This window comes from Cervus canadensis, chromosome 29, assembly GCF_019320065.1.
Source record: "Cervus canadensis isolate Bull #8, Minnesota chromosome 29, ASM1932006v1, whole genome shotgun sequence".
NCBI classification, from domain to species: Eukaryota; Metazoa; Chordata; class Mammalia; order Artiodactyla; family Cervidae; genus Cervus; species Cervus canadensis.
Genome location: NC_057414.1, coordinates 2821302 through 2836810, shown reverse-complemented (window position 1 = coordinate 2836810; position 15509 = coordinate 2821302). Strand labels below are relative to the sequence as shown.

At 48.1% G+C, this 15509-nt stretch overlaps 1 protein-coding gene across 1 annotated transcript; it reads left to right on the top strand.

Annotated features, from left to right (window-relative positions):
• Positions 1 to 4433: 4433 nt before the first annotated feature.
• Positions 4434 to 15300, top strand: PRSS23 (serine protease 23). Its single transcript, XM_043451700.1, has 2 exons — positions 4434 to 4582; positions 11522 to 15300. Exon 2 carries the CDS (start codon positions 11535 to 11537, stop codon positions 12660 to 12662), a length of 1128 nt encoding a protein of 375 aa, XP_043307635.1. The 5' UTR covers positions 4434 to 4582; positions 11522 to 11534; the 3' UTR covers positions 12663 to 15300.
• The last annotated feature ends 209 nt before the right edge of the window (positions 15301 to 15509 follow it).

The window sequence follows — 15509 nt, the reverse complement described above, 5'->3', positions numbered from 1 at the left end:
AGAGGAACCCAATGCCATGTTTGCTGAAGTTCTGCTCAGGGCTTCATCCTCTGAGTTTCAGTTCAAATTCTACCACCTCTTGGGTGACTTCAGCACCTGCCAGAGTGGGAATTAATAACTCCCTCTTCCATGCTCTCTAGCTGTAGTCTGATCCAGCCTACATCTTATTTTCTCCTGTGTTTGATTTTGTTTTGGTTATGTCCAAAGCATCAATTCCTTTGACATGAGGGATATTTGCTTTCTCCCTCCCTACCTCAATTCCCAGGTGCCTCAGTGGTAAAGGATCTGCCTGCCAGTGCAGGAGATACAAGAGACGTGGGTTCGATCCTTAGGTTGGGAAGATCCCCTGGAGAGGGAAATGGCAACCCACTCCAGTATTCTTCCCTGAGAAATCCCCATGGACAGAGGAGCCTGGAGGGCTAACAGTCCATGGGGTCACAAAGAGTTGGGCACAACTTAGCAACTAAACAGCAACTGTCTTATCACAGACATCTTATGTACAGTCATCTTATACAGACTGGGCACTCGCTAAATGTGTGGGCCTGGTCCCACATGCATTTTTAACAACTCAGCTGCCATACTTATGAAAAGTATTTGAGAATTATGATTACGGAGTTGAACTGAGTTCTTAAACAATGTGGGTTTTGGATTTTCTGGTGGTATTTTTTTTCAGATGGGGAGTGGGGCAAATACAAAAACAAATATCTAGGTTTGGCATGAGGACAGCTGCTACACAGGGCATTGCTCTTTGAATCAGAGTTCTCTGCAGATCTGCTGCTGCTGTCCACGCGGCAATCACAGAATGACCTTAGAGCCTGGTAGCATCCTCCCGTTTCACTACTGACAGCTCCTGGAGACAAGAGAAGGGGTGGAGCCTGGTCAAACGTGGTGCACAGGTCACCTGTAGTTAGAGCTCCTGTCTGGGCAGGGGCAGGAGGCCTGAGGCTGGTTCCGGGACAGGAGACAGGAGAGGGAGGTGCTCTCGGTCCTTCTGTGCCTCAGTTTCCCTCTAGGAATGATGGCAATAAAATTACCCCGTTCTGTAAGATGCTACCTCCCCAAACTGGTGACGATGGAATTTCAAAAACTGCCAGGACAGGGATTTCCCTGGTGGTCCAGTAGCTCAGACTCCACACTCCCAGTGAAGGAGGCCTGAGTTCCCTGGTCAGGGAACTAGATCCCACATGTCATAACTAAGAGCTCACGTGTCTCAACTAAAGGTCCATCATGCCACAACGAAGAGCTAACTGAAACCTGGCACAGCCAAATACACACACACACACACGCACACACATACACACATATGCACACACACACATACACACACATATATACACACACACATACACACACATATACACATACATGCACACACACATATATACACACACATACACACACACACACACATACATATACACACATACACACATACACACACACATACATATACACACATACACACATACATACACACATACTCATATATACACACACATACACACACACACAAACATATACACACACATACACCACATACACATATATATACACACATACACACATACACACACATACACATATATACACACATACACCACATACACACACATATACACATATATACACACACATACACACACACACACACATATACACACACACATATTTTTAACTGCCAAAGCAAATGAGCAGTGAATATCAAATTCAATTGATGTGGTCCTAAAGTACAGTGCTCCAAAGCAGAGTGAAGGCATCATGTTTGTGCAGAACAGATACAACAGCAGCTAATATTCATAAAGGGCTTACTACGTGTCAGGCCATGTGCTAAGCATTTCACGTGTTTTAATTTATTCAGTCCTTCAAACAACACTATGAGGTCGTCACCCTTTTACAGAAGAGGAAACAGACGTGCAGAAAAGTTAAGCCAAAAGCTACGCAACTGGTAAGTGGCGGAGCCTAAACTAGCACTCATATAGCTGAATGTTACTGGCATGCTCTTAGTTACATTCCTGGATTGCCTTCCTGGGGCCATCTCTTTTTTTACATTGATTTATTGATTTTTGCTGTTTTTGCTTTTTATTTATTTATTTTTTGCTTTTCTTTAATCCTTTTTAAATTTTACTTATTTTTAATTGAAGGATAATTACAAAGTTGTGTTGGTTTCTGCCGTACATCAAAATGGATCAGCCGCAGGTACACATATCTTGACCCTCCCTCCTACCTCTCGCCCCAGCCCACCCTCTGGGTCGTCACAGAGCCCCAGTTTGAGTTCCCCGGGAACACGTGCAGTGCCTTGCGTTAATAGGTGCTTTGTAAGTCTCTCCCTTCTTTTCCTCCTTCTAATTCCTTCCCTGGTTCTTCTACTAAGTGAGGTGTTTGACAGTGGTGTTTCTCCAGTTGGGAGCTATAGACCCTTGGAGACCTATAATTTAATTTTTTCATAGTCATGATTTTAAACAAATGAACATAAACACATTCTGCGTCACTGGGATAACTGCCTGATACCAAGTATTGCCTTGTGATCACAGTGCCTTTGTGAGCTCTGCCTTGACACCAGCGGTTACCACTCTACTCATTACACTAATAAGAAAGGGATAACACAAAGTTAATCTCAAGTGATATCTGAAACTCAAGTGAAAGTCAACTATCACAATAACCTAGGGTGTGCTCAGAGGAGATGTAGGTGGAAGGGAGGACAGAGGTGAGAAAGTTGAGTCAATACAGGGCACTGGCCACACCATAAGACTGGTAGAGCCACGCAGAACCCGAACGTACTCACTTCTGGGCCAAAAATCCACGATGCTTGCAGCAGGTGAGTGCAGGTGTGCTAAGTCACTTCCGTCTGTCCGGGTCTTCGCCACCCCACGGACTGTAGACCACTAGTCTCCTCTGTTCAGCGGACTCTCCAGGCAGGAATCCTGGAGTGAGTTGCCATGCCCTCCTCCAGGGGATCTTCCTGACCCAGGGATCCAATCAAATCCAGAGTCTGTCTCCTGAGTTGGCAGGCAAGTTCTATTGAGTAAACATCAGTAATTTAAATTTTATGGTTCTATGAGGAGGACTTTATATTTGATTTACCATTTTTGCTTTATTCCTGGCTTGTTCAAAAGCTATAACACAAGTTTATATCTGGCTTTATATTTATAGCTAGCAATGCAACATTTTGAAAGAAAATAATTTAAGCCAAGCGGGGGCGGGGGGGGGGGGAGGCTGAAGAAACTTTTGCCTTTAATATAGTGCCCTCACATTTGAGAATCACCAACAGTGACAAACACATCGATGACAAACGCGAGCACCTTGGGTCTGTCATTAACACACTGGTATGAAATAGCCTGTGAGAACCCCTCTTTTTGAAAGCAGGCTTTGGTGGGAGAAATTCTTTCTCTGGTGGCTCAGACAGTAAAGAATCCGCCTGCAATGCAGGAGACGAGGGTTCGATCCCTGGGTCAGGAAGATCCCCTGCAGGAGGGCATGGCAATCCACTCCAGTATTCTCGCCTGGAGAATCCCAGGGACAGAGGAGCCTGGGGGGCTACAGTCCATGGGGTCGCAGAGAGTCGGACATGACTGAGGGACTAACACATGGGTGGGAGAAAGGAAAGGCAGGCTAAATGGCTTCTTAGAAAAAAACCACGTGACCTTAGTGCATTGGGGCAAGTCATTCCACTGAGAAAAGCCTCCTCCTGGGCCTTACCTGTCGGAGGGGTAATCAGTACCTTCTCCAGCTGAACTGTGGGTCCCTTGCAGTGAGTCAGGGAAGCGGGCCCACTGGGCGAGGAGGTGGCTCCACCCGCTGGCGCCCCGATAAAGAGCCGAGGCCGGTGGGCTCCCCAACCAGCCGGTCCCTCGAAGCTGCCTCGCCCCAGCCGCGCTCCGGGCCCCGTGCCCCGCACTGAGTGAGGCTGGAGGGGATGCAAAGCACGGGCGGTCCGGCCCCCCGGAGGCAGGTTTCCGCCCCTCGGGGGAACCCAGAGGCTGGGTGAAGCGGGAAGGAGCTCGGGCATCACCTAAAGACTGAAAACTCTCAAAGGTGCACGTGGGGTGCGGAGCGCATGGGGTTTGCCTCCAACTCTGCAAACTCGCGGAGGGCTTCCGCGCGCGCCAGGTGTAGCCCAGAGCCCCGGCGCTAGGCTGTCGACTTTGAGGGTGCGGGGCCCTGATTTTTCCGAGCAGGCGGCGGCCGGCCGCCAGCAAAGGCGCGGGCCGGCGCGGGGAGGCCGGGACAGGCGAGCGCCGCCAGGGGCACCTGCGCGGAGCCGCGCGCAGCGGTCCTGCAGCCCCGAGCCGGGCTCGGGCCGCGGGGGCGGCGGGGGCGGCGGGGGCGGCGGGGGCGGGGCCGCGGGCGGGGGGCGGGCCGCGGGCGGCAGGGGCGCGGCGTCCCCGGGGCCGGAGGCGGGGCGGGCCGGCTCGGGAGGCGCGAGGGGCGGACCCGCCGGCCTCCGGCCCCGCTCCCCGGCCCGCCCGCCGCGCTCGCACTCGGTCGCGCCGCGGAACCGGCATGGGAGCTGCGCGCGCCCTCCCGGCGCCCACACCTGTCTGAGCGGCGCGGCGAGCCGGGGCCGGCGGGCGACCCGGCGCGGGTGAGTGCGGGCGCGGGCGAGGGGCGCCAGCCCGGGGCGGGGGGCCGCGGACAAAGGGAGAGCCGCGGCGCTCAACGCGGGGGCACTGCGGGCTGCGGGGGCCCCGGAGACCTCGCTTCGGCCGCCCTCGGGGCTCGAGGGCTGGGACCGGCGGCCTGGGGGAGCTCCGCGGAGACTTGGGACCCGCGGGGCGTTTGGATTTCCGCGGTGTCACCCGCGGATCGAGTGGGGAAAAGCAAGTTTTCGCAGCTACCATCTCGGATGCTGGGTGGGAATAGAAAAGAAGCCTGCTCTGGGCACGCTCGCCCGCACACACACGCACAATTATTTTTTTCCCTTGAGTTTTGCAGCAAGGTCTGCAATACCAGCAAGGTCTGCAAGTTAATTTTTTACCCTGGGCATGTAACTGTGAACACACCTTGGCAAGCAAGAAGAGGCCAGCAAACAGGTCGGGGAAAAGGCCCTCCCCTGGCTCTGTGACTGACGGCCCCGCGCTGCGCTAGGAACCACTGTCCGTGAACTAGCAACAGTTCTTGGAAGCAAAACTTCCCTCTTCAGCGTGTGGACATTCTTCGTGGGTTCATTTTTAAATAAAAGCTTGAAAGAATTTTTTAAAAATGCTTTAGAAGAGCGAGAAGAATAGATGAAGGATAACTCCCACTCCCCTTCGGAATACAACTTAGATTTGCTTTCAGACCTCTCATAAGAAAGCAGCTGATAACAATCCTGTTTGTTTTATTGCCTTTTGGGTGACACCCGCGAGACTTCAGAAATAGCCCCTAGCTGGTGGAAAGCTCCTGGTTGTTCGGGATCCCTGTGGCTAGGGCTGCCTTCTCTTAGTTCCGGGAACTCAGCTTGAGTGGTCCCTGTGCGGCTCCTTAGGAGTAGATCCGCGAATGATTGGCGCAGATTGGCCAGTGTCAGAATCGTTTTGAGGAGGCCCTGTGATAAAGCGTTGAATTTGTGGTTTGAAATCAGCTGTGGCCAAAAGCTGAAAGCCAAATTAACACCAAGCTATTTACTACACTTGTTTCAGAATCATACTTGTGCATAGAGCATTTAAAATAGACCTTATAGGTGCACCTCTCACGAGGTCTGTTAGGAGTGGATTGGAGGTAGAGTAGAGAAGCAGAAACTGCCACAAAAGCCACTTTATGTACTTGTGAAAGCATTTGTGATCATATGCACACCATCTGCATTTGAATAAGTTGTTTCACTTGTATTTTTCCCACTTAAAGTCAGGTGATAACTTGTCATGCTTTCCCATGCCTGAACTGAAACGGAAGCATTTTTCCAAGGTAATTAATATGGACCTCATTTTTGTAACAGTGACAACTTATTCAGGTAGATGGTGAATGTGGGTGCATTCTTCTGTCTGTAGTATAAGTGCCAAAGTTCCCATTAGTGGGTCTGAGAACATTATCGGCCCCTGTCTGCAGCGTTTAAGAGTCTCAGGTTCTCTTGAACATCTTTTCTCATAGCTCCCTTAGGACTGAATTCAGCAGCTATTATTCATGCATAACTCCCCCTGACCCCAGGGAATTCCTTTCTCAGGGTCTCACCATTGACAGTTTTCTACTATTTTTGTTCTGCTGCCAGGTTTGTCCCAGGCTCACTGGGGTGGTTCATTTTGCCTGAAATCTGATAGAGAAGAAGTTAAACGTCGTTTGACCACAAGATTATGTTTAGGGTAGCTGGGCTTGTAAATACCCTGCATTTCTTTCCTGTACAAGACTGTGATTCTTAAACCACTATGTGATTAGGTTTGTTTCCCTTTAACAGGTTCAGTACCTCAGGAGAACGAGAGCATACCTGGCTGTGGAGTGTTACCAGAGCTTTGTTCATTTTTAGCGATTTGCTTTAGGAATTAGCATGGTTTCACTGTTCAGTATCCCTGGCCAGAGTCCATGGAAAAACCCTCTGCCATACTTCCGAATGGCATCCAGAGTTTTTATCCTCACAAACTTGCCGGCTCTTTCTTTCTGTCGTTACTGTTTATAGTGGTCCCAGGAATTCAGATGTTGTACAACAGAGAACTTATACCCTGAGGATTAGATGTTCCCTGCCAACACTTGTTTGCTATAGGAGTTATATCACAGCTCCCGAACATTTGCCCTCTGGAGGAGATGTGTGTTGTTGCAGTTTTCAAGGTGCAGAACTGGGAGAGAGTCTCTGCCCACAGCCTCCGGGCAGCATTACTGTGATCACAAGCTCCGTGTGAGGTTATCAGCGCACTTCCCAAGTGGCAGCATCTTCATAACGTATAAATATTTTTAGACAGTGGACAGCAGGACAGTGGCTCATGGTGAGTGATGGAACATGGAAATTGTAACCCTCTTGTGAGTCAGATATACAGGGCTGGAAAAGGAATACGGTTTCCATATTACTAAGCACAGCCAGAAAATATTTGCTTACCTTCATTTTCCATTATGCTTTGTCATTTAGGTCAAGTGATGCATGAAAATACTTAGTTGGGAGCGTTCAGAGATAATTCTGTATCTAAGGACTCCTTATCCAGTAAAGGCTTAGTCCTAGAAATGAAATGTAGACCTGAATTTTCCTGATCCAGAGTTAGATACAAGGATAAGATTTGGAAATCTTCATTCTTTGTAAGGTGTGAGTTTTTCAGACAGTTCTACGAGGATAAAGTGAGCCATTGGTAAAGGCAAGAGAGAATTAAAAATTATGTACCTATGAGTTACCTTTCCAGTAGTGAGATTATGCATGTTTTCATCTTAGAGTGTTTATGTTTAAATAAATGAGATGGGCATAGTGAAGGTTTACCTAGCGTTTATAAAAATGGAAACAATAATTGTCTCCTGTGGAATTATTCCAGTATCAGGTGAATTGAGAAATTAATGCAAAATCACCAAGCTAATTTTAGTGTTTTATTAATAGGGAAGGGGTCAGGGCAAGGTGTGAATGCCTTAGGAAAGGCCCTGAGTGGAGGTAGTTGTCATCTGTTCCCCGACTCCACCGTGCACACACACCCTCACTCACCCCCTCTGCAAACTTTTCTAAGAGCTTTCTCACCTAGCCATCCTCCACTCATTCTTGAAAGCTGCCCTCTGCTGGAGGCCTTTGTTTCCTTTGCAAACAGATAAGGGGAATCTTGTCATCCAGACAGGCTAGAGACTAGCATGATAAATTTGCCTTTTCATTTCCCGTTGTACCTCTACCTTCCACAATTCTTTGAGTAAAAGCTCCTGGGGGGGGGGGGGGGAAAGCTCCTGGAAAAACCAGACCTAGAAGACTAAGAGATCACTGTTCAGAACAATTTCTAAACCACCCTAAACACACATTTGGTAAGGGAGTGAGCAACTTATGAAGCTTGCAACTTTAATATAGTTGTCAGTTTAAACCCAGGTGGGGACCTGAGGACACATCACTTTATCTTCCAGCTTCTGATCAGGTATTTAAAAACCAAATCAATTTGGAATAATTTGACCTGCACTAATTTCTAAATCTGAATCACAGTTTCTTCTAAAATATAGTTCCATGGGGACTTCCCTCACGGTCCAGTGGTTAAGAGTTCACACTTCCGATGAGGGGGGCACAGGTTCAATCCCTGGTCAGGGAACTATGATCTCACTTGCCGCGTGGCCAAAAGAATGAAATGGAGTGAAATAGAATAATAAAATATTTGTAGCTTCCAGTGTTACATAGAAACTTTAATGAAGATATAAAAAGTTCTCAGAATAAGGTCTTACCACACAAATGAATAGAGTTGAAATCATATAGGGAACTTGTAACTGATATTGCAAACTAATGGAATTAGTCTTCTGAGGTCACTGAAAAGCTTATTTTTAAGGAATTAGAGCTTTACTCAGCGCTGTTGGTTCGGCAGTTTTACTTACATATGGCTGACTTCTTGTTGTGGTGGTTGTTTAGTCGCTCAGTCGTGTCCAGCTCTTTGTGACCCCATGGACTGCAGCACGCCAGGCCTCCCTGTCCATCACCAACTCCCGGAGTTTGCTCAGACTCATGTCCATCGAGTCGGTGATGCCATGCAACCATCTCATCCTCTGTCGTCCCCTTCTCCTCCTACCCTCAATCTTTCCCAGCATTGAGGTCTTTTCCAATGAGTCAGCTCTTCGCATCAGGTGGCCAAAGTATTGGAGCTTCGGCTTCAGCATTAGTCCTTCCAATGAACACCCAGGACTGATCTCCTTTAGGATGGACTGGCTGGATCTCCTTGCAGCCCAAGGGATGCTCAAGAGTCTCCTCCAGCACCAGACTCTCGCTGAGGTGCTTCTCCCGTTGCTGAGCACAGGCTCTCGGTGCTCAGGCTTCAGTGGTTGGCGGCTTGCAGGCCCTTAGAGCACAGGCTCAATAGTTGTGGCTCAGCGGCTTAGCCTCTGCACTTGTGGAATCTTCCCAGACCAGGGATGAAACCCACATCCCCGGCATTGGCAGGCGGATTCTTAACCACCGGGCCACCAGGGAATTCCGAAAGTATTTTTTAAACAGGGGTTTACTATACAGGCAAGGCGCTTGGAAAGGTGAAGTTGGGATCAATTTTGCCTGAGAGGGGGTTAATTCATTAAGACGAGCTTCTTGCATGGATTTGTAAAGGTTTATCTGAAGTAGTTTCAGACTCTTTTCCTGCTACTGTCTTCCCTGACACCCCTGCCAGTGGACGGTTTCAGTGTTTGGATGAATGGGTAGAGCTAAAGGCATGTGCCAGTGCAACAGTCCTGCTGTGGTAAGTAATTTGCACCCGGTACTCCTAGGATCCAGTTAACATATATGTTTCAGATCTGGGATTTGAAAATGCATGTTCCAGTTGATAATATGAGAGTATCTTAACTGTCGTGTTCTTCCTGCCCCTGGGAAATGTCGACAGCTGATGATAACATAGAAGATCATACCGTCTCATCGCCTCCTTTCTCTTCCCCAGCAATCATATTTTGAAAACAGGAATACTTGGCAGCCAGACCTCTGTGTTTTCTTCCTTGAGATGAGCCTAAGTAAACTTGACTTAAGGCTTGTGTTGCTCAGTGTTAGCATGCCTTAATGCCCTCCGTGTTATAGTCAGAGGGAGGAGAGGGTAGTGTGTAGGGGTCCAGGAGGCAGCCCTGTGGGAAGCACATGATTCCTCCAGTTTTCCAGTTTCATGTAAGAAAGCGAAAGTCACCCAAAAGTTGCTCACAGGTGTGTATTCTCAAAGAGGAAGCCTGAGAATAGAACAGTTTCTTCCGGAGTCTCACCCCCACTAGCTCACACTCTCCTCTTAAGACCTAACCCCTCCTTGTCCTTGTTTTGGGATCCTTGCTTGTGAGTGAATTAACCTACCTGCTAAGTCAGCTTCTCTTGAAAAGAAGATTCGGCACCAGTCAGAGCCAAATGATGCTTCAGTTCAGTTCAGTCGCTTCATCGTGTCCGACTCGTTGTGACCCCCCTGGACTGTGTGTAGCCCGCCAGGCTGCTCTGTCCATGGGACTCTCCAGGCAAGAATACTGGAGTGGGTTGCCGTGTCCTCATCCAGGGGATCATCCCGACCCAGGGATGGAACCTGGGTCTCCCACATTGCAGGCAGATTCTTCACCGTCTGAGCCACCAGGGAAGCCCCCTTGCTGAGCTAAGGGTAATTCCTAAAGTGACTTACACTGCTTCCTGTCTCCGTATCTTTGCTCCCTTTCTCTAAGGGACCCCTTCGGTTTGTTTTAGCTTATTTCTGTTCAGCTTTATCACCCCTCTCAACCGTCACCTCCCTTGGAACGCCTCCCTTGTTCTTCTCCCCACCACGAGATTTCATGCCCTTTCTCTGAACCTCCACCTCATCCATGTGCGTATATGTTATTGGCACTGATAGTGTGGCATTAAAAAAACGGGTTTTTTGAGCCACACTAACATTAATTCATTTATTCATTTACTCTTCCATGAATAAACCTTTGTGGAATGCTAGCATAGGCCGAATCTCAAGGCCTTTAGACTAGCTGGGAACACAAATGCACAGACCTGAATAAGCAACCAACAGAAATAGTCACAATGGGTTATTTGATGCAAATTTAAAGCTTTCAGTCTTTGACAGAGACCCTGACCTGTCCCATTCTTTGTGACCCCGTGGACTATAGCCTTCCAGGCTCCTCTGTCCAAGGGATTCTCTAGGCAAGAATACTGGAGTGGGTTGCCATTTCATTCTTCAGGGAATCTTCCTGACCCAGAGATCGAACCTGGGTCTCCTGCATTGTGGGCAGATTCTTTACCGACTGAGTGACCAGGGAAGCCCAACGCCTTGGTCTTATGCAATAAAATCCAAGGGAGGAGGGAGTGTTTCCTTTGCTAGAGGCCTGGCTACTCTGGAAGTAGACTTAGAATGGTTATGATTGTTCTAAATTCAAAACAAAACAAAATAAAAAGTCCCACGCCTTCTTCTGAATCACTCACCATTTAGAAGCGATCCCAGTCCCATCAAGTGTGGCCCTGTGGAGCCATCCCTCTTTGATGCCTTGGTCACTCAATAAACTTTGTAATTTGAATTCGCCCCGAACATGAGCAAGTTACTCTAAACGTTTCCAGGTACAGGCTATAATGAGATTGAGAGGGAGGGAGAAAGGAAAGAAGGGCAAGGGGATCAGGAGGGTAGCAGAGGATAAAGGTGTAGAATTGAGCACAGAGAAGGGCCCGAAATTACATGGGTATTAGGGCCAGTCAAGCAATTCATCTGGGAATTAATGACCCCATGCACCCGCCCTCTGCGGGTCGTCTGTAGGGTCATCTGAAACACCAAGGGGAACCAATACTCAGTTTCACGTTGGGCATCCAGCCCCACGATGAAACAAGGTCAAGCCCTTGCATTGTGAGACCGTTCCCGGGGATTCCTCTGCACACCGCAATCCCTGAAGAAGGTTCACAGCTCCAGACGATGCCAGGCATGCCCCTGGACGGCGTCTGCTGACCCTCACCCTCCTCACCCGCTTGTCGTTGTTCCTGCAGGGTGGTGCTCAGCATGGCGGGGACTCCAGGGCGCCCCATCTTCCTCCTCCTCCTCTGGGCTGTCGGGCAGGTGAGTCCCTCCAGCGCCCACTGGAAGCCCACTTGGCCGGCCTACCGCCTCCCCGTGGTCCTGCCCCAGTCCACCTTCAACCTGGCCAAGCCGGACTTCGGGGCCGAAGCCAAGCTGGAAGTGTCCTCTGCGTGTGGACCCCAGTGTCATAAGGGAGCGCCGCTGCCCACTTACGAAGAAGCCAAGCAGTACCTGTCCTATGAGACCCTCTATGCCAACGGCAGCCGCACCGAGACGCAGGTGGGCATCTACGTCCTCAGAAACGGCGAGGGGCAGTCTTCGGGGAAGTCTCGGAGGAAGCGGCAGATCTACGGCTACGACAGCAGGTTCAGCATCTTTGGGAAGGACTTCCTGCTCAACTACCCCTTCTCGACCTCCGTGAAGTTGTCCACGGGCTGCACGGGCACGCTGGTGGCCGAGAAGCACGTGCTCACAGCCGCCCACTGCATCCACGACGGCAAGACCTACGTGAAAGGAACCCAGAAGCTCCGGGTGGGCTTCCTGAAGCCCAAGTTTAAAGACGGTGGTCGAGGGGCTAACAACTCGCACTCAGCCCTACCCGAGAAGATGAAATTCCAGTGGATCCGGGTGAAACGCACCCACGTCCCCAAGGGTTGGATCAAGGGCAATGCCAACGACATCGGCATGGATTATGACTACGCCCTCCTGGAGCTCAAAAAGCCCCACAAGAGAAAGTTCATGAAGATCGGGGTGAGCCCACCTGCCAAGCAGCTGCCGGGGGGCAGGATCCACTTCTCGGGTTACGACAACGACCGACCCGGCAACCTGGTGTACCGCTTCTGTGACGTCCAGGACGAGACCTACGACCTGCTCTACCAGCAGTGTGATGCCCAGCCCGGCGCCAGCGGGTCCGGGGTCTACGTGAGAATGTGGAAGAGACAGCAGCAGAAGTGGGAGCGGAAAATCATCGGCATCTTTTCTGGGCACCAGTGGGTAGACGTGAATGGTTCGCCACAGGATTTCAACGTGGCCGTTAGAATCACCCCTCTCAAATATGCCCAGATTTGCTACTGGATTAAAGGAAACTACCTGGATTGTAGGGAGGGGTGACGTGGGCAGGTTCCTTCCTGGCTGCTCTTGAGAGTCTTCATGTACTTATTTTAGGAAAGGCCAAATGTTGTCATTGGTATGTGTATATGTGTGTGTGTGTGAGTGTGTGTGCATGTGAAATGTGTTATAATACCTTTTACCTAATTTTTTTAAATTACAGGATGACTGGCCGTGTTATTTGAAGACTGGTTGGCGTGTCATATATCATTCAAGCAGTTTGAAGGCATACTTTTGCATAGACGTGAAATACATGCTGATGTTTGGGGCAATAGGGAAGATTTAATGGTTAAGTTAATCTTTCACCTTTTGAGAACTTTGATTTTTATTTCATCTGAACTTGTTTCCAAAAGTTGATATTAAATATGTGGCAGATGGGAGACATAAACTCTGACGCGTGTATATGTGTGTATTTTCTCCTGAGAGTCAACTTGTTTTCTTTTATTAGTGCCTAATCATTCATGTTTCCAGATGTTCCCCACCACATATGACTCTTAGGAACTTTTACGATACTTTTGAGACAGGCGGTTATAATGTTTTGGATTTGGAGGCGTTTGCACGGTAGTCCTGAATCAGTAAGATAATTTATACTGGTACTCATGTAGAAGAATCTGCCTGCACTGTGGGAGACCTGAGTTCCATCCCTGGGCCAGGAAGATTCCCTGGAGGAGGGCATGGCAACCCGCTGCAGTATCCTTGCCTGGAGAATCCCCACGGACAGAGGAGCCTGGTGGGCTACAGTCCATGGGGTCGCAAAGAGACGGAGATGACTGAGCGACCAAGTGCGCACAAACACAGATGCAAGTATGTCCTACAGTAAGTTGGTATCCCAGGCATCTTCCGGTTTTGACATTGCTTCTCTTCTGAAAACCATTGCTGTGTTTTTTGGGAAGACTTCGCATGTGACACTCCAGTCCTGCAGTCCTACCAGAGTAGGCAAGATCGTGTATGCCAATCCTTCCATTTAACAGGATTTCACTCACATTTCTCAAACTAGCTTTTCCAGAAGACAATAATCAGGGCCTAATTAGAACAGGCTGTCTTGCTTCCCGGCTAACAGTTGTGGTCACACTAAAAACAATCATTGTATTTTACCCCTGGAGTGTAGCACATCTCATGTTTTATCATTTGGATGGAGTAATTTAAAATGAATTAAATTCCAGAGAACAATGGATGCATTGCTTGGCAGATGTCACAACAGAATAACCACTTGTTTGGAGCCTGGCACAGTCATCCAGCCTAATCAAAATTATTCTGCATAGTTTTCAGTGCACTTTTGGGGAGCTGTGGACTTGTGCAATTTAGAAACTTTTCTCTCTTACTTCACTTGTTTTATAGTAAAAATATTTGGAAAGTGCTTTAAGAAAAACCAACATGGCTTCTTTTTCACTAGCTCTTAAAAGGCCTCTTTTACTAAAATTCTCCAGGCTACAAGCACACATAATCTAGAAGAAGAGTAAAACTGGGAATGTGAAATGGATCGGAATCATCACTTCAGTTAATGTCTTTATGACTGTTTCATCAATACGACCATCACAGTATATAAAGAAAAGAATTTGACTTATTTGGGGTTTCCATTCTATGCCTCTCAGCCTGAGCAGTTCTTTCTAAATGTATCATGAGAGGGAGAAAAGCAAATGAATTGCAAGGCAGATACATGGTGTGTTTGCGCCCCTGGCAGTTCCAGCCTGCACTGTGACTTTTTGTGGGAGGACATTAAGATACAGCGCTGATGTTTATGCCTTCTGCGGGTGACTTGCCTTATGTTCCTCGAGCTTTTCGGAAGAATGATCTTGATAAGGCACTCGAGCAACCACAGCCGTAGTGCATTCTTCCAGTCACATAAGAAAAATACTGTACATAGCAGAGATGCGGGGCCGCCAGGAATCTTTGGATTTCCACTACAATATGCTTTGGAATCTAACAGGAATCTAGCCTCAGGAAGAAGAGAGGTCTCCATCTCTATGTCTGGTATTTGGGGGTGTTGTTTGTTTTCACTTTTGCTTGGTGCTAAAGGAAGTTTGCTGGACACCTAGATCAGAACTGACTTTTTACACCTAAGCCAGAACTGATTCTTTTTTTTAAATAGATGCTCCTTTTACAAAGCACCTTGATTTCTGGATTTTGATTTTTTGCAGTGCTGAAACTCAACAAGGGTGGGCGATGGCACAAAGTCAAAATAATATGATATTTAGTTCACAAGTAGGTTTAATTGGCTAAGGATAGTGCCCACAGGCTGTATACAGCATGTCATAGAAGTGTTAAAGAAGACTGTATAATAGCTTGACATGCCCACCTTTTCAGTGGTAATAGAATCATTATATTCAAATATTGTGGAAGAAAAGGCTCTGGCAATATTATTAATATAATTAGCACTGAATATATAGTAGTTATGCATTGTAAGGATACGTTCCTAGTAGAACAATGTTTCCCAAAGTGTCTGCCTTAAACTCTCATCCCTCCAGGTTTTCTACCCAAGATGAAAATCACACCAACATCAAGGAGGAGGGAAATGCCTGAGTATTCCTTCTTTTCACTGGGGATTCACTCACCTGTTTGCACGTTAAAAGCTCTAAGAAGTCCTGTAATGAAGAGAGATGTTTTAAATTCTGTGTTTCAATAAACGTCTTTGCTCACAGAACCCTTGTTTTCTCATACAATACTTATCAGCAATTTGGGGTTCTAATAAACGCATCTGGGGGATTGCTGTAACAAGCTCTTGGTCTAGGTGATGGTGCAGAAAGGATGAGTCCCAAGTGGTGCCGGGCACCTGTGTCTTTTCAGTTCACCAGAGCCCTGTACCCAGATTTGGAAATGCTCAGGCCGTGAAATAGGAGATGATTTTTCAAG